This window comes from Fomitiporia mediterranea (genome assembly GCF_000271605.1).
Source record: "Fomitiporia mediterranea MF3/22 unplaced genomic scaffold FOMMEscaffold_6, whole genome shotgun sequence".
NCBI classification, from domain to species: Eukaryota; Fungi; Basidiomycota; class Agaricomycetes; order Hymenochaetales; family Hymenochaetaceae; genus Fomitiporia; species Fomitiporia mediterranea.
The window spans coordinates 2,764,642-2,781,959 of NW_006760391.1; the positions used below are offsets into that span (position 1 = coordinate 2,764,642).

The following is a 17,318-nucleotide window of genomic DNA, read 5'->3' on the forward strand; positions in this document are numbered from 1 at the left end:
AGCGCTAGGATTACTTGTACTAATATTGTTGGCGCTCATATCCTGCTTCTCCTTCATTTCCTGGTCAGAAGCAGCTGGTAAGAATGCAGCCAGGTCTAGATCGGATGCCCGGAGCACAGCAAGGTCATGCATTGTGTCGCCGAATGGCAGCGGTTTGGATTCTCCTGACTTTGCTGACATATCTAATTTCTGCTCAGTACGATATAGACTTCCGCTTGTTCTACCTTTTACATACCTGTGTAAGTCAAGTTTGAGACAAGCGGTACGCGTGCAGACAACGTGTTTGCGGTCCAAGAACAAGGCACGTGGTCTGCAAGTCTGGAAATTCCAAATTTACACAACCTTGCCTCAAATACCCATCCTAAGTATTACTATTATCAATACTTTTGTAGTGCCTGTGGCCGCCTCCGTTTTGGTTCGCCCGTCTGGGATGCCTACGGTGCTGTGCTAAAGCCTCCGCCATGTCTAAGTATTATGACGTCTACCGTTACGCGGAATTTGCTTCCGAGATCAATGCCTGCACTATATATCACGTGAGTATATTCGATCATTCTTTGGCCACACAACTCTACCTTCAGGCTTCAACCACGGCCACCAAACGCAATTTTCAATAAAATGCCTGCTTTTCAACCACAGGCCCTCTGCACTCCTCCATCATGCCTGTACCTACATGTCAGGAGCAGCGTCAGCAAGACTCTTCGGTAGCCGAACCAGCGAATAATCGAACGTGGGACATAATAGCTATGATCCGTGCAGCTGCCTCCGAGCTCCTTCAAGACGAAGCATCGGACGAAGAAGTCGCTAGTATCCTCGCTCGGAACCTGGATGAGATGATTGAGATAGCCAAGGGGGATAACGAATTCTCGCCAGAGGATATCCAACAGGTATGTATACTATACCTCGAATTTCCTATGTGCTAGATATAAATGACGAGCAATTCACATTCCGTTTCTACTTTTCAGATGAAGCAGTTCCTGTCTGACAACGGTTTCTACGAACACTGTCCAGGGGAAGGAGAAGACTCCGACACAGACTCCGAAAACGGACCAACATGCTGTGAAAGACACTTCCAAGAATGGTGCAAGGCTGAGGCAAGAGCCTCAGCCTCAGCCTCAGCCACCACCACCGTGACCAACTCTCACGAAGCGAAACTCACAGCTCTCTCCGCAGCAGCCAGCCAATGGCTCGAGCTTCTCGAGAAACTCATAGACGCATGGAATATCTACGCACGAATCGACCTGTACCTCCAAACATTAGCTCAAACTCGTCCTGCGTTTGCTAATGCAAAGACACTCTTGAGTATGCTTCATGCTCTTCCTAAGCTTCCTCGCCCTACATGGAGTGGGCCTTCTTCTGCATTGTCTGATGGACGTCCGATGGATCCTCGGAATATTATGGTGCAGGTGATACATAGTATCGTTTGGTCCTCAAATGGCGTGATGCTCTTCCCGAATGATATTGTTGAGATCTTTAGTGAGGATATTAAGCGGTTTAGTGGAACTGTTAATGTGCAGAAGGTGATAACTCCAGAGCAAAGAGTGCGAGTAAGTCGGAAGCTCCGCTCGCTCACCTATAAACGTTTTTCTTAAATTTCGTTTTCTCTTAGCTAGAACGAATCAGGAGTTTCTTCTCCGAAAAGAAGAAACTCCTCTACCACACTCCCAAATCCAACAAATCCTTATTCAAAGCCTCGAACAGCAATAATCGAAAGGCTGTAGGTAAAGCTCGGACTCAAACCCAAGTCCAACCACAATTACAAGCACAACTACAAGCAACACCAAATTCAAAATCGGAGCAATCGCAAAATCCTGATTCAATTTTGCTAGTATTAGAAGCGTACCACCTCATTTCGAGACTGGCAGACTTCTACACGCCTTTCACGGAGCCTGAATTCGTTGAGGCGTTGAGTGTTTTAAGACAGTTAAGGAGAGAGCTTCAGAAGGAGTTGAATTGTGTGATTCCAGAGGCGGATTTTAGTGTGTATTTACCGTAGATTATTACCGGATTGTCTGTTTTTCAATATAATTTTTGTGTTTGACTCATTTGTCGAAAAAAACTGTAAGTGATGAAACCCGCCCAAAACTGTGACGAGGGATCAACGCAAGATTGGAGCGAATTCTGATTGTTGCCTTTTTGTTGGATAGTAATAACATAATGTACATGAATTGTATGCGAATGCAATAAATCTATCTGTGTCTTCCAAGAATGCCGGATTTTTGATTCAGATGTCGCAAACTGTTAAATGCGGTGCGGCGAGTCCTGAAGGGGTGCATTGAATGTCAGTAAGGAAAAGGTATGTAATGGCCCGAAGACTGAGACGCATACCATGCAAGTACAACTTCTTACGCTTCGCGTCGTAAGCGACTGATGTAGAACCAGACGCAATCTCACCATCATCTTCGAAAACCTGAATTATGAGAAAAGAAAAGAAATTTCAGTGTGTTGCCAATCATCGAATAAAAAAAAAGAAGAGAAAGAAGAGAAAGAAGAGAAAGGAAGGCCAGAGAAAAGATACGAACGAACCTTTTCGACTTTGTATTTCTCACCAAAGTAACTGCTATCCCCTTCGTTGAGCGTAATGCGGAGTGCAGAGGAGGGTGACTTGATTGAGGGGTTTTCGAAATGGACGTTGACGAGGTGGAGAGTGTTTACTAGGCCTGCGCCCCAGACGGCTCCGGTTTGGTCGACGGAGAGGTTGTCGACTGGGCGGTCTATACATTCATGAAACATATCATTAGTCAATCCTCACTCAACGAAAGTGAGTAGGATGGAGAAGTAACTTGCCGACAGGAATCTCATCCGTCAATACGAGTTTATTATCCGCTTGTTGCTCAAGTACGTATATGCGTCCTGATTTAGAGCTCGCGACGTAGTACGTGCCGTCCTTGCCTCGTGTGATTCCGTTCGCACCGATGAGGTTGTCAGCAGCGACTTTGCAGCCGTCTGTTGCGTGGCAATAGGCTACGTTTGACCAGCCTAGGCCGAGGAAGGCGTCGATATTGAGTCTTCTTGCCTATTTTGCATTCGAAAAGTTTTGTCGTAAGAACGTCTGTATATGCTACGGATCTAAATGGAAAGAAGTAAAAGTAAACGCACCAAACCAGTTTTAATGGACCCATGATCATTCGTAAAATAGAAACTCATATCATCCCCGGTAGCAACGATATCATTCGGCGTAGCAATAACAGGATCCTTCCACGTAGCAACGAACCGCATTTCATCCGATCCAGGAGTCGTACTAAACACCTCGATAACCGAGTCCGCACCGACTTCGTTCGCGTCAGCAGGTGCGAATGGTTCTCGATGATTCACCAAATAGATAAACAACTCAGAAGGGTGTTGCTTAGAGGAGACGACGTCCATGCCGTGTAAGCTGAGTCCACGAGGGTATTTATACATCTCAGCGCGGAGACGGGTGATTTTGGAGGTGGAGGGGTCGAAGACTGCTACGTAGTCTGATGAGGACTTGCCGGTTGCGTTGAGGCGGTTTGTTCCGGGGAGCCAGTGAGGACGGCTTTGGAAGGTTGAACAGGCCATGTAGACATGACCTGTTGGGTGGTGTACGACGATTTCTAATAAACGGCGAAGAAATTAACCAAAATCCAAGTGGGTTGTGAACGAAATAGGGTAGGATGAACGTACTCTCGCATGCCTGTGCCTCTGGATAACTCTTGCATTTCGTATTCCCAACAGGCTGGACAACACGTCCCTCCCCGAAGAATTCAAGCTTGGGTTTAATGCTGAGACGGTATAAGCCGCTCAGGACGGCTGCGAACCCGACGAGAACAGTCAACAGAACGCGACCCGCCATTTCTTAATGATGATGGAGGCCAAAGTAAGAGACACGTCTGCTCGGCTGCTTTCACTCGCTAGCATCATGACCAGACTATAATAAATAAATTATAATTTATAAAAGTAATTCAATTCGCACAAGCGTCTGTTGCTTTTGAGTCACGTGCAGAGAGCATCGCACGCAACAAGTGATAGTGTGTGGTTATCCTCACTCTTGCCATTTGACCCGTTGCGTGTCGAAACATGTCGACCAACAACGAAGGTCAGCAACAACAACAGCCCCAGCCGCCTCAACAGGCGCAACAAGCACCGCAACAACCAACTCAACCTCAACCTCAAGCCAGTGCGTCAGCACAACCTTCTCTCCAAACCACAAACACTAGTACCAATCCCAATGCCTCTTCCTCCTCTTCCTCTACCTCCAAAGCAAACATCATAGCTGCCCTCTCGTCCGCGTTCAAAACATCCACGGGCGAGAGCCTCCAGCATGATAAAATCGCTCAGCTCCTCATTGCCAATATGGATCAGATTAGCGAGTTGGCGAGACAGGGAAGGTTGTCGCAGACGCAGATCGACCAGGTGCGTGTTATTTATGTTATTATGTCATTTCTTTGTGTGCTTTTGGATGGCTCAGAACATTGATATTTGAATGCTAAATGCTGAGCCCTTCTCTCTTTGCTTTTTGTTGTACCTTTTAGTTGAAGCAATTCGCTGCTGGGAATACAGGCTCACCTGCTACGGCCCCTAAGGATACCACAGCCACCCAACCACAAGCAGGCCCAGCAACGGCCACAACATCTTCAACAAAGGCGTGTCTTTCTCTCTTGCTTTGTGGTTTTCATCTCTTTGTTCCAACTAACTAACCAACAATGTCCTACTGCTACTTCCGCTACCCGATACAGCAGCCGATGCAACCGCAACTAACACAAACGGCACCTGTGATGAACCCGATGGCGCCTGCGGGAGCGGCCGCCTTTAAGACTTCTTCACCTGCACCAGGTACTGTTACTACGCTTACGGCCACACCGGGAAACGGGTATCCGATTAGTGCGACGCTTAACGTTACGAACCCTGGTCCGCAGCCTTTCCCTGCTGCTACTGGACGGCCGACGATGAGTGGGGGGTTTGCGAGTGGGCGGGTTTCTGGTGCGTACTGATTGCCATTGTGGAATACATTCTGTGAGGGAAAAGATATCTAAGGAGATACCATACAGGAACGCCCGCACAAATTGCTCGAACGGATGATTCGAGTGTGTTGAGTTCGGATACTTCGAGTAGACGGAAGAATACGCCGAATGATCAGAGTTTGCGACGGTCTATACAGGACCTTGTTTTTAGCATTGATCCGAATGTCAAGGTCGAGCCTGACGTTGAAGATGTACGTCACCTCATGCTGAATTCCCGACTGTAACTGACTCCTTGTTCGTTGTCATTATCAGCTATTGCTAGACATTGCAGACGAGTTCATCGACTCTGTGACCAACTTTGGCTGCCGACTAGCAAAACACCGAGGAGGAGACTCTTTGGAGGTCCGGGATCTTCAACTTCATCTTGGTGAGCCTTCGCCCAGCACCTTCCAAATTATTGCTAACAAAGCGAACGAATATCAGAACGAAACCACAACATCCGTATCCCAGGCTTCGCTTCAGACGAAACTCGACTATCGATCTCACAGTCTGTCATAGCACCTGCCGCAGGGACTACTAGCGGATCGAGCAAGAAGGGCGCGCAGAATGCGAATGTGACGTTAAGGAGTCAACGGCTTGCACAAGTTGCACAGGCGAAAAAAGAGGCGAAGTCGATGTGAGAGGCTCGCCCTACATAGATCGATATTTACTTTTCTCCTATATTTTACTTTTTACTTTTTTTTTCCGGACTGTGTATAGTAGATGTACAATATTATATGAATATTGTAATTATACAACATTTGAGAGTTCAGAGTGTTGCTTGACGGAGGCAAATAGTGATTGTTTGTACACCGTTGATCGTTCGTTCCGTGTGCCATGCTTTTCCCTGCTACACGCATAGCACGACCCGCAGTTGACCCTCAGACTCATTAAAATAGATGAGTGCAGAGGTGACAATCGCCCTCGGCGTAACAGGGCGTATCCTCGCCAACATCCTCTTCGCAGACTCAAATCCCGGCTTAGGTGCCGTCCTCGTCGGCCTCTCAAACGGGTTTCTAATTCACCGCGCATGGATTGCAAATGCACTCCTCGAACCACTTACTCTCGTCATCCTCGTCACTGGGATGGTATTTGATCATAAGATGTATGGAGGGTTTGAAGGGAGTGTTATGGCGGTTTTGAGTTGTGGGTTGGGAGTTGTGCTTGCGGATTTTGGACCGGATTTGTGGTATGAGGTTGTTGGGGAGGAGAATACGAGGGAGTTGGTGAGGGAGGTTGGGGAGTTGGTGCCGTTTCTTGGGATTGGGGATGATTATTCTTCTTACTCGGATGAAGATGAGAGGAGTGATGTTGGGTCTAAGACGACTGCATCGTCGAGACGGACTGGGAGGTCAGCTACTGACACGGGCACTTCAGTTACGATTCGGCCATCTCAAGTTCGAGCTTCTCAACGTCCGATACCGATTATTCGTCCTCGTCCTACACCACGCCTCCCATCAGGAAGCGCCACTACGCGTAGTGTGACGTTTGATGAGAGCTCGATTACGCAGTCGCAGAGTAGCGACGTCGATGCGGATGAACTCACTACGGATACAGGGTACCCTCTACCTGAGGGAGAGGGAGATGATGAATCCGTACCTCCCTCCGCATCAGCAAATGAAAACGGCAATGGAGATGGGTTGGACGACTTGTACATGGAACCCTCAACAACGAGTGGGTCGTCTCATACGCGTGTACAAATGCCAACTTCTATTCTACCGCCTCTACATATCCCAGGAGGTAATGTTTCGGGTCGTCCTGGCGTATCTATGCCTGAGGAACGACAAAGAATTCCTTCGTCGATGTCTCAAGAGGATGGTAGTAGTTTAACTCCGCGCGCGACTAGTCATCCGCCTGTTGAGTTCCCTCCCATCCCTCCTTCGTTAAGACCAGGACCGGGACCTGGAGCGTATGGCGTTGAGCCTCATCCGCCACCGCCAAGTTTCCCCGAACCGGAAGTATCACCACCAAACGGCTACGGTGGTCATGGTGAGTATGGTGGTCATGGTGGATATGGAGGATATACTGGTCATAGCGATCAAGGAGGATATGCTGGGCATGGTGCTCATGGTGGATATGTTGGACATGGAGGATATGCCAGTTATGAAGGCTACTCACCACAAGTCATCCCACCTTCCGAACCTACACCGGACTTATCTACCGCTATGCCGCTCCCTGAGTCAGCAGCATACTTCCCTCCTCCAACACCTCAAGGTCAAGAGTATCAAAGGGTTCCCAACGAAAATGCAGAACATGATCATGCGAATGGAGGACCCTCACGACTCTCAAGGATCCTCAACGTTCCTATCGCCCCACACGATTCTACTCAACCTCAGCAGAATCCTGTCGAGTATCTAGAGGAGTCACCGGAGTCTGCGCGGTTATGGGCTCCGCGGGAGGGATCTGCCTCGAGGCGGTCAGGATCGAGGTCGAGGTCAAGGTCACCTGCGGGTCCGAGACCTCAACTGCCTCTTCATCATGAGGAACAGGAAGGATGGGAAGTATTACCACCCCCTTCCTCGGAGATGCAACCGTCGATGCCGGTTGGTGAGGTACCTGGGCCTCCGGGGTATATCTCTGAGTCTTTCGGTAAGTACACTATACATTAACCCGAACTTTCCATGACCATTAGAGATTTTCCCCTAAATAACTAATAACTAATATTTTTGTCCTTATTGATTAATTTCTTTAGACGACTCAACAGTAGACGTCCGCGACCTCGATCGCGAAACCGCAAATTCCCGTATCCAAGAAGCGTGGAAGCTTGTAGAGAAGAAACATCAAAGGAGGTTGAACGTACTTGTTCGACATGATGATGATGAGTTACGGTCTGGGAAGGACTCAACGTTTCATTTGATGGAGGATTTGGAGAAGTACGTTTTTTCTCTTTCCTTTTTTCTTTCTTTTGCGTTTGTGGTCTTTTTTTTGGATGCGAGTGAGTTATTGACGTTTGGTTCGGTAGTACGCGGTTCAACTTCAAGATTAGACCGGGGCTTATCATCATTACTTCGCGTTCGAGAGGGTAGGCGTCGACGTCTCGCGGACTTGGCTGAATTTGCTTTTCACAACCATGCATACTGTCTTCTGTCTCTCTCTCTCGCTTTGGAATACCACAAACATCCAACTCAATTCATTTATTCACCAGGGATCCAATTCATTTATAACTCGGGCGCAACCCAATTCCTGCAATGCATCTATATATATCTCATGTCTTTCAACATTTTCCCTGGGCTTGTGAGTGTACTGGAGTTGACGTTAATGGGGTGAAAAAAGTGGGAAAAGAAAAATGAACTGTGAAATAGTGTGCTGTTGTACAGTTCTAAGGAGGGGGAATGAGGAGATATTGTTCATATTTGTTAGGTCATTTGTTATTTGTCTGCTTTGTCATGTAGATAGGTGTTTAATTAGCTCTGCAATGTGTTGTCTTCATTCGAATTACACTTCCTTAAATAAAGGCTCAGAGTTCGAGATATAACTCATTTCGTCCATATTTAATACAAGAAAAGGAAGGAATTGCTAATTATCCCTATTGTCCACGCTCTTTCGTTCAACACATACATATAGCACTCATTCGTCTCCTCACCACCAACCAGTACTGCCCATCTCATCTTACCTAACACTAGCAAACCCACCCGTCGAAATCGACTCCGGCAACCTCCCCGCACAACTATCCACTCCATCCCTATCAGCACTCAACATAATCTCAATCTCCCCTCCCAACCTAAACGTATCATAAAAATCAAAATGACATCTCGATTCCGTCGGTTTACCGTTTACAGTGACGTTGGAGACGTATGCGGGGACACCCTTGGGGATGGTGTGTTGGATGGAGTGAGGGGAGAAGTTGTGTACTGTGACTGTGGTGGAGGTGTTGAGGTATGTGTTGTGGATTGTGTATTTTGGTGTGAAGGGGGAGAGGATTAGGAGTTGGGATGTGCTTGGGACTGTTGTGTGTGCAGTACAAGAGGCGTCAGAATGAGAATGTTAAGGGAGCTTTGTTTGGGAGGAGGAGCGTACCTGGGTACAAACCGAGAAGGTGGAAGATGAGAAGCGTCGCCATGGCGGCTTGGTCATCGTTCCCAGGTAAACCAGCAGGTGCTACATAGGATAAACATCAGCATAGTCAGTAAGTCATTCACCGAGGAAAAAAAAATGAAAGCAAGGTGGAGAGGGTAAGGAACGCACTGATGTCGAAGTTGGAGAACACTACGTTGCGGACTTGGTCGACGGATTTGGCTGGTTGATTAGCGTAGTGATAACCAATAGGCGTCTAAACGGGCAGAGGCATATCGTAAGTAAGAAGAAATTTCAGGATAGGAGTGAGGTATACCTGGAAGGATGGCTCGTTCCCGGCTGCGAAGTAACCCGCCTGAAAAAGAGAGTAAGGAAAACATGTAAGTAATGGGCGCTGTGCGGACTTACGCTGAAGAAGTGGTCGAGGCGTTTCACGAACGTAGCCTATGAACAAAATCCATTCCGTTAGCCCCTGCGAAATAGAAGGACGAAATAAAAACGCACATTCCCTCCCATAAGCTCAATCAAATGCGCCGTATCATGTGGAACGAAGAACGAATACTCCCACGACGAAGACTCATAAAAACCATTCTCGTTATCCGCCGTTAACGAACACGGCCGGCTGGTGTTGTCCTGCGGAGAACAATCGATCGGGTTAAGTTCGACGAAGGTACCGTTGGGGAACCGTTTCTCCATGAAACCTTTGAAGCCGTCGCTTCGGACGTTTGGATCCCATACATTTCGGTAGAACTATATTTATGACAAGGGAGGGCGTGCGTAAGTGGATAAAGAACAGTTAGGGATAGAAGAGCAAAGACGGGCGCACGAGAGAACGGTTGGTGTATGTTTCGACATCGGCTTTGTTGCCGAGTAGCAGAGCGACCTGTCGTACACCGAAGTCGTTGAATGCATACTGTCGTAATGTAATTAGCAGACAAATCAGAACGAATAGATGTTCTCCCTTACTTCTAGAGTTCGACTGCCCTCACGAGTTTGCCGACCAGTACTGGCAGGGTCGAACACGGCATACGGAACGTATCCGTATTGCCTTCACAAAGTCAATATTATACTTGTGAAAAGGGTCTGAGCAATGAGCAAAACGCACTTGTAAACATTGACCTGTCGACCATGTATGTTCCACTCTGGAGGATTTACCTCCGCATCCGTCTTCAACGCCGAGTACAACTCGTTAATGTCAACACCAAGCTGTGCCGCTTCATTATGATAAGTAATCGCGAAGTGCGATACGATGTTGTCGCCATCCGAGCCTGCGTAGAGATACCGAATCATAATGAGAACAGACAATAGAATAGAGAACAAGTTTTGAAGGGAGGACAGACCTCCTTGAGTGTACCCTGGAACATTGTTCGACCTGCATTCTGGCATCCAGCCCGTTTTCCTCCATCCATCGATGTAGTTCTCGACAATCTCGGCAAAGTCGGCGGGTGAATGCAGAGCCATTAATGGATAGAATGTGCGGAACTAGCGTAGATGTCAGTTTCTTTCCGTTTTGATGGCTACAGGTTACTCACCGTATCCCAACTGTAAGAACATTTAGTCACGAAGTCATGGTGATAGACAACATAGAACATACCTGCAATAAAGAGAATCGAAGTACGGTGAGGTCGTATTAGCAAACGGTCCCTGCGTTTCTCCCGTGGCATTATTCTTCATAAACTCATGCATTAGACAACTCATAATGAAATACCCAGACGGAAGGGACGCACCGGTGTCAAAAACGACCTATAAAGCGACGAATACAACATCTCCGTCACATTCGGTGGCGTATTCGCAACATCAATCTCAATCCTCCTCAGCTTATCCTGCCAAAGTGCCTTCGACCTCGAAACGATCTCCTCAAAGCTCGCATCACCGACTTCAGACTCGGCATTTGCACATGCCTGGTCTGCAGAGACGAACGAAACTCCGACTCGGATTATGATTGGGTCTTGCGTGTTGTTCGCGAAGGAGAATAGTGCGCCGGATTGGTAAGGTGCTCCGCCGATTAGGTCGATAGAAAGGTTGAGGTGCGTCACCCCGAGAGCTTTTTGGTCGAGCCCGAACCTATGCAAGAAAACGGAATACGTTCATATTAATAATCGGCGGTGAATTACAATAGGAGAAATCGTACGTGTCACCAGTCCACATGCCATATTCATCCAACTTCTGCGTCCCATTAGCATTACTCAGAAGATCATAACACGCAAAAGCCTGATAATGAAACGAAGGTGGTCCGAAACTATCGAAGTAATCCCTATCAGTCAACCAGCCAAACACACTCCTCCTAATTTTAGAAAGGAAAAAAAAATAACATATTCACCTTGATCCCCAAAATCCACCAATGGTCACACGACCTTTCTCAGGATCCAAATCCATCGTACCGCCCGCAAAGCTCGCAGGCAAGTCATTTGCGAGGTCGAGTGCGAAGTATGGTTTGCTGCCTTTTGGGAAGGTGAAGCGTTCTAGGCCGGCGCGACGGGTTGACGTGGCTTCCATCTTGATATTGTTATCGAGTGTTTGGGCGAAGTATCCGGGAGAAGCATCTATTTTTTAAAGTAAATTTTTCGTGTTGCGGTCGTTATCATTGCAGGAAATTTAATAGCGCGATGCGTCGGAGGAAGTGCGGAGATAGTTCGAATCAGTACGAGCGATAGTGGTTATGACGTGAAGTACAAAGAAAAGTATGAAAGGACCCAGATACGGACCGTCAGTATTATTCTTCCGGAACCGTTCACGGGCAGTGAGTAGTGTGGTGCAGGTGTGGAAGCCTCTAGGACATAACAGTGGCATGATCTCGAAGTTACCATACGATCCTACAATAGTTAACTGGTTTAGCCGTCATTCAAGAGGTAAATAGTATTACTTACCCAATGATGATCCTGTTCCACTGTCATGTAGTGGACTCAGCCCACGGATTTTCTGAGTTGGATCCACGATATATCCTAATCTCTGGTTAATCCGTGCAGCATATGTAGTTGATATGCTGCTAACCTGCTGGAGCGTATCCGGTCAAGTCTGTCGAGAATTTGGCCTAATTATAATATGACCGGGACTCAATATAATGCATAGCCGTAATGCTTGCATACGCACCATGCCGAAAGGAACAGACGCTCCAGGGCTGAACCAGATCAATAACAGTGCATCATACAGAACAACAAATTGCTCACCAAACATCTCCATCATTATCTTGGTAATACTCATTTAGAACTCAAAGTCAAACAGAAAAGTCAAGACCAGAAATTTCTTCACCTGTACCAATGAACGGGTTTACAAAAGCCGTATAGTCGATGTTCGTCGAGTTCGCTGCAGCCTTGATTGCAGCAGAGATTCTTTGTTGGACCTTAGGAGATGGCTGAGCATAGACAGAAGACAGACAGATCAGAGTCAAGCACACAGACAGCAGAGCCACTAAGCGCCCCATATTGCTTGATAGCGCCGTGTTGCTGGCATGAGCTTCCCTCAAAGCCGTGCTTTATGTATTTCCTATAGACGCTGACGAGCGTCGACGTAATTTGAATCCTCATTATTTTTCCAGTCGAAAGTCAGGCCAGGCCGGATATGACGGGCTTGTGTAGCATGCGGCCCCAGGAAGCAAAGAAGAGTGATCTGCGAAGAAAACAGTGGATTGCTATGTTCGCGTGATACGAAATGGAATTCGAAGCGCAAGCAATACATGCTGTATGGTATATATACGGTGATGAGTGATTTAATTGTAAGCGTAGTGCGTCAGCGGAGAGGCTGGGATAAGGAGGGTGTGTGTAAAAATAGGACATGCGATAAGTGTTGAGAAGGTGATGAGAGGAGCTAAGAACGACTCACATGACCCCGGCAGCGTAGGAAGCGCGAGCGCGTCCCGCTGACGCTGGCAAATGCGGTCCGTTTGTGGCGGTCCCGCTTCAGTAATTAACACTCCAGATCGAAGACAATACGCCTCTACCTCAGGGCCAGCCACTTCTGGTCCTGCTCCCCAGCGCTCCGCGGTTGAGAATAAAATCAAATCCCCTAAATTCCTCGTAGCTTCTCCATCCGCTTCGCAATATCTTCAATGCATGCCCAAGCCTCGTCGATGCCCTTACCATCCACCGAGTAGTTCATTTTCTCATACGAGCTGAGTGGACCCAGAACGTATTCCTTCGCGTCGCCGGTTCGGCCGATGCCCACTTGAAGTCTGAAGAAATCTTGGGTGTGTAGGAATTTGCTGACGCTCCGAATTCCTCGGTGCCCCTCCGGCTGTCCGCCGTATTTTACTTTCATGCGCCCAGGCTCGAGATACATGGTGTCCTGGATGACTATCACCGATCTGGGATCCTGCACAGTCGCCCGACAGGCTTTCCCAATGGCGTTTCCCAGGACATTCATTGCAGGTCCTTAATACAACATTATTAAGACGCGCTCCTTAAACTCCCTAGACATTGGGTAAAGTAAAAGGTGATGACTTACTGGGTTTGAACAAGGCTAGACGAGTCGGCTTATTATTAATGTTCGTTACGCCGTCCCCAAGGTATCCATCTAATTGCTCGTTGAGGGGTAAGTTATAGCCAAGCCTCTCTGCAATTGAGTCAAGTATAACATGTCCTACACTGATTTGTTTCAACACGTGGATGGACCATGTAGATTACGCTTTAAAAATACCTATGCCGTGTCCTTGGAAGAGTAATGTTGCCGATTCCAACTAGTAGAATGCGCTGCATTCACGGCAATAACTGGGCTACGAAGCCAAAACATCAAAACACTTGCCTTTCCTTTGCAATAGGGCAGAACTCACCTGATAGTTATGCAATAAAAAGATAAAAAGAAATACGATCTATTTCTGGACTGAAGTGCGTACACAAGGGGACCGCGGTCACGTTGTACTGTTCGTGCTGACACAGTCGCGAAGGCTGTCCTCCCGCCTTCAACTCGACTCGTACTTCAACGGACGCGGACTTGACGCGCCTACCCACAACGAGGTGAAGTTATGAAGGAAAACGAGTTGTTGTCTGTTCTAACGAGGACGGCAAGAAAAGTCATGTGACCTGGACTGCAACTCCCAATTGGACCATATCACCTCAGGCGATGACGAGTGTTCCATTCTGAACGTCAGTCTCCAGGTTTTCCGCTCCCCACCCACAAAGTAAAATCCGAAAACGTTCCTTTACTTTGCTCTGTACCTTATATTCGGCCTTTTGAAGGCCTCTTGATGTGCAGAATTGGCCAGGAAGAGTGCTTTTCAGATTTGCGTCGGAAGCAGATCTCCGAGCCATCCACAGTCCACTCGTTTTACTTTGCTTTAGGTCCGCATCCTCCATTCTTCTCCAACAACAATACCAATTCAATAATTCCATTCATGTTTGGCATTTTTACAGGACCTTTTCCTCATTAAGTTCCGCAGCGAGCGGTGCTATCCACAAGCCGATCTCCATTGGCTCCACACGATAAGAGAGGGGTTTTGTAGTAGTAAACGTGCGTGCAATCCCCCTGCATGACATGTGCACGTGTAACATCATATCAACGCTTACATTTCCTTCCCAGCTAGCTTTTATCCACGATAATACCTACCCTTACGTCTGTACTTGCGATGTCGAACACCACTGTCTCAGAGGTGGTGCACGTCCAGACGGAGGCACATGTCTTGCATCGCCGGGTGGAAGTTACTAAGCACCGCCAGTCGACACAACAAAGACCTCGTTCGGCATCGACTTCATGCAATCCGCTATCTTCTTCATTAACGACTTCAAGCCTTTCAATGGCATCGCACGCTCCTGTCCTTGCTTCAGTCCGCGTACTTGTGTTATCACACCTTGCCGAGCTCGAACGACGACTTGTCTCGATTACCCTGTCGTTAGAGGACTCGGAAAATGAAACGTTAGATAATAGTGGAGAACAGCTAGTAACAGGGGAAACACATAGTTGGGCGCATGATACTCTTGAGATGCTCCGACGCATCCGTTCCGACGTCTCCTCTCATCTTCCTGACCTGCCGTTCGATGTACCCGCACTCGAAGAGCTACTACATACCCATTTTCATGACCTCTCCTATCAAGTGCTCCTGGACGATATTCGTGCGCACCTACCGGATCTCCCGCGTCCGCATATGCCGGACTTTACACTCTCGGATGTCCAGACAAAACTGCATGATGTGCGAGCGCATCTGTACGAAATGTCGCTTGATATGAGTCAACCAATGAGTTACTTGCCTGTTCTCTCGCAGCACTTGAACTCGTTACAGGCTCACTTGGCCGCCGTGAGCGCTCGCTCCGATTACGTGCTTCCTTCACTTCCCCCAACTAGCACTTTATCGGAGTTGTTGGACAGAGTGTTGTCTTCGGATATGGTTCCGGCTGTCCTTCATCGTGTTGATGGTCATGATAGTCCTTTCGAAAGGGTAGCTCGAGAGTATTCCGAGGCTCTTAAGAAGTCTTATAATGGTGCTCGTCTTGTGTCATATGTCGATTTACCAAAAGAATGGAGGAACAATCCTTGGGTTGACAGCGGCTATCGGTATGTAGTCGTGAATATCCACGTCAGGGATATATATTCTAATTGTTTTTGTTACGTTTTACAGTTTTATTCCTCTTCATAAATGGCCAATTATCCTCCTTTCGTTATTTGCTTTACACAACGAGACTCGTGAGTTAGCTCGAGATATCGGCGATGACGTATTTAATATGACTTTCTGCAGTTAATATCCATACGCATATGATACCACTTCTGCACACGGCATTGCATTTTATTCCGTCTCTAAACTATGCATCCGTTCCCTTGGACCGACCAGAGAAATTCTATACAGGCTTCGCCATGCTCTGTCTGCTCCTAAGCGTGGTTTGGCACACCATGTCGGGCTGCGCGCATCGCGTAGGTATGGAGCTTTGTGCTAGGTATGTTGGCCGATCTTGTAAGACTTTGTGTATGTTTACATTACTTGTAGGGTTGACTATGTCGGCATCGGATGGTCAGTATTCTAATGATTCTTCATGGCGTATAATTGTTCACTTCGCTTGTACAGGCTAATCAGTGCTAGTGTCGGCACTGTTGTTTATTACGGGTTTTCATGTCATTCGGAGATTGTAATGGCCTACCTATCGCTATGCCTGGTGACTGGTATTTTAGGCAGCGTGTTCCCGTTCATGGCGTGGTTCAACGACCGGAAGTACAAGGTCAGCTTATTCCGTGCTACTTTGATTCTGTTCGGAAAGTAAATACTTAGAATGTCTTCTTAGCCCGTGCGCGTTGTGTTCTTCCTCGGGATGGCGTTTACAGCGCTTGCGCCTATGGCCCACCTGACCTACATGTACAGTTTTTCATCGATGGTTTCCTTCATCCGGCCCATCGCCCCGTCGTTCCTTTCCTACATCATCGGTCTTGTCTTCTATGTCACGCACGTGCCAGAACGGTTCGTGTATAGCAAGGGGATTGCCCACTGGACAGACTGGCTTGGTGGTGGCTCGCATGCGATTTGGCATGCGTTTATTGTGTTGGCTATTTATCAGCATCGGTGGGGGATGGTGGAGATGAGGGCTGGTGTTGATGGTGAGGGGTGTGTGGTGTGATTTATTTGAAATTCTTCCTTTTTCTGCCACTTTCATTGCGGGTTCTTGTTCTTGTTCTTCTTGCACTTCTTGCACTTCTTGCACTTCTTGCACTTCTTGCACTTCTTGCACACTTCGACGAGCGTTTACGAGGGTTCTTCTGCGAGGCATTTTAGACTAGATGCTAGAGAAGTTAGAGATACATTAAATTTGTGCTTTGGGGGAGGCGTCTTGAGATGAAAACATTGAAATGTGATGGCTTACGAATTACAATTGAACGACACAACGAAGATTCATTTTACTGTAATCATTTCAAGTTCGGCTAATGAGAGTTTGTGTGTGTGACTGTACTATTACTAATTTGGGAGGACAAAGAATGGGGGTCGGCAATCCTAAGGTGCCGCGCGTGCACTTTTTTTTAGTTCGGAGTTTAAATACGCACCATATGTAGTAGATACGATCAAATCGCATGTTGACAGTTTCGAGAAGACGAAGAAAAAATCAAATCAAGAAGATCTCTTTTGATCTTCTTAATTTTAAGTAATAGTTCGATTGTCGGAAGTTAATCAAGATCAGCAAGCGCTCCCGCAGCGCTTATTGTAAGCCAAACCTTCGTTTTGAGTCTCAATGCGCGTGCGCGAATTGTCGCCAAATCATACCTCTCTGCCGTACACTCCTGGCAGCCTGTAAAAATATTTATTACTTACAGTGTACTACTTAAAGGTCTACTGTATTCGAATATACAAAAATACAAGTGAAATAAGTGAAATGGAGCTCGTTTCTGTACATATATACAGTTGTGTCTCGTTCTTAATCACCAACAACCACTCAGAGACGA

At 47.3% G+C, this 17,318-nt stretch overlaps 7 protein-coding genes across 7 annotated transcripts; 4 read left to right on the forward strand and 3 right to left on the reverse strand.

The window, feature by feature from the left end:
* Window positions 1-656: 656 nt before the first annotated feature.
* Window positions 657-2,122, forward strand: FOMMEDRAFT_28747 (uncharacterized protein; the record flags this gene model as incomplete). Its single annotated transcript, XM_007266839.1, has 5 exons — window positions 657-884; window positions 963-1,544; window positions 1,607-1,718; window positions 1,827-1,976; window positions 2,064-2,122. 5 exons carry the CDS (start codon window positions 657-659, stop codon window positions 2,120-2,122), a joined length of 1,131 nt encoding a protein of 376 aa, XP_007266901.1.
* FOMMEDRAFT_20360 (calcium-dependent phosphotriesterase) lies at window positions 2,092-3,849 on the reverse strand. The gene is made up of 6 exons (XM_007266840.1): window positions 3,643-3,849; window positions 3,097-3,572; window positions 2,785-3,013; window positions 2,524-2,711; window positions 2,326-2,407; window positions 2,092-2,259 (listed from the first exon to the last, which is right to left on the reverse strand). The coding sequence occupies exons 1-6, from the start codon at window positions 3,809-3,811 to the stop codon at window positions 2,222-2,224; spliced, it is 1,182 nt and encodes a 393-aa protein (XP_007266902.1). The 5' UTR covers window positions 3,812-3,849; the 3' UTR covers window positions 2,092-2,221.
* Window positions 3,850-5,098: 1,249 nt separating this feature from the next.
* Window positions 5,099-5,477, forward strand: FOMMEDRAFT_85334 (uncharacterized protein; the record flags this gene model as incomplete). Its single annotated transcript, XM_007266841.1, has 2 exons — window positions 5,099-5,170; window positions 5,232-5,477. Coding segments are annotated over 2 exons (318 nt in total), but the record flags the coding sequence as incomplete, so codon positions are not given.
* Window positions 5,478-5,819: 342 nt separating this feature from the next.
* Window positions 5,820-8,321, forward strand: FOMMEDRAFT_140900 (uncharacterized protein). The gene is made up of 3 exons (XM_007266842.1): window positions 5,820-7,547; window positions 7,651-7,831; window positions 7,921-8,321. The coding sequence occupies exons 1-3, from the start codon at window positions 5,858-5,860 to the stop codon at window positions 7,982-7,984; spliced, it is 1,935 nt and encodes a 644-aa protein (XP_007266904.1). The 5' UTR covers window positions 5,820-5,857; the 3' UTR covers window positions 7,985-8,321.
* A 246-nt stretch (window positions 8,322-8,567) lies between these two features.
* Window positions 8,568-12,393, reverse strand: FOMMEDRAFT_28750 (glycoside hydrolase family 92 protein; the record flags this gene model as incomplete). Its single annotated transcript, XM_007266843.1, has 21 exons — window positions 8,568-8,902; window positions 8,976-9,056; window positions 9,144-9,228; window positions 9,289-9,327; window positions 9,381-9,416; window positions 9,477-9,722; window positions 9,799-9,885; window positions 9,939-10,020; window positions 10,078-10,240; window positions 10,313-10,454; window positions 10,505-10,514; window positions 10,567-10,640; window positions 10,700-11,036; window positions 11,104-11,226; window positions 11,293-11,515; window positions 11,678-11,785; window positions 11,840-11,914; window positions 11,964-12,003; window positions 12,063-12,090; window positions 12,140-12,158; window positions 12,222-12,393. 21 exons carry the CDS (start codon window positions 12,391-12,393, stop codon window positions 8,568-8,570), a joined length of 2,505 nt encoding a protein of 834 aa, XP_007266905.1.
* Window positions 12,394-12,667: 274 nt separating this feature from the next.
* FOMMEDRAFT_123413 (peptidyl-tRNA hydrolase) lies at window positions 12,668-13,898 on the reverse strand. Its single transcript, XM_007266844.1, has 5 exons — window positions 13,738-13,898; window positions 13,605-13,680; window positions 13,413-13,552; window positions 12,792-13,339; window positions 12,668-12,710 (listed from the first exon to the last, which is right to left on the reverse strand). The coding sequence occupies exons 2-4, from the start codon at window positions 13,661-13,663 to the stop codon at window positions 12,975-12,977; spliced, it is 564 nt and encodes a 187-aa protein (XP_007266906.1). The 5' UTR covers window positions 13,664-13,680; window positions 13,738-13,898; the 3' UTR covers window positions 12,668-12,710; window positions 12,792-12,974.
* Window positions 13,899-14,066: 168 nt separating this feature from the next.
* Window positions 14,067-16,645, forward strand: FOMMEDRAFT_123415 (HlyIII-domain-containing protein). The gene is made up of 8 exons (XM_007266845.1): window positions 14,067-14,245; window positions 14,318-14,414; window positions 14,484-15,452; window positions 15,517-15,581; window positions 15,634-15,829; window positions 15,880-15,903; window positions 15,958-16,108; window positions 16,172-16,645. Exons 3-8 carry the CDS (start codon window positions 14,530-14,532, stop codon window positions 16,499-16,501), a joined length of 1,689 nt encoding a protein of 562 aa, XP_007266907.1. The 5' UTR covers window positions 14,067-14,245; window positions 14,318-14,414; window positions 14,484-14,529; the 3' UTR covers window positions 16,502-16,645.
* The last annotated feature ends 673 nt before the right edge of the window (window positions 16,646-17,318 follow it).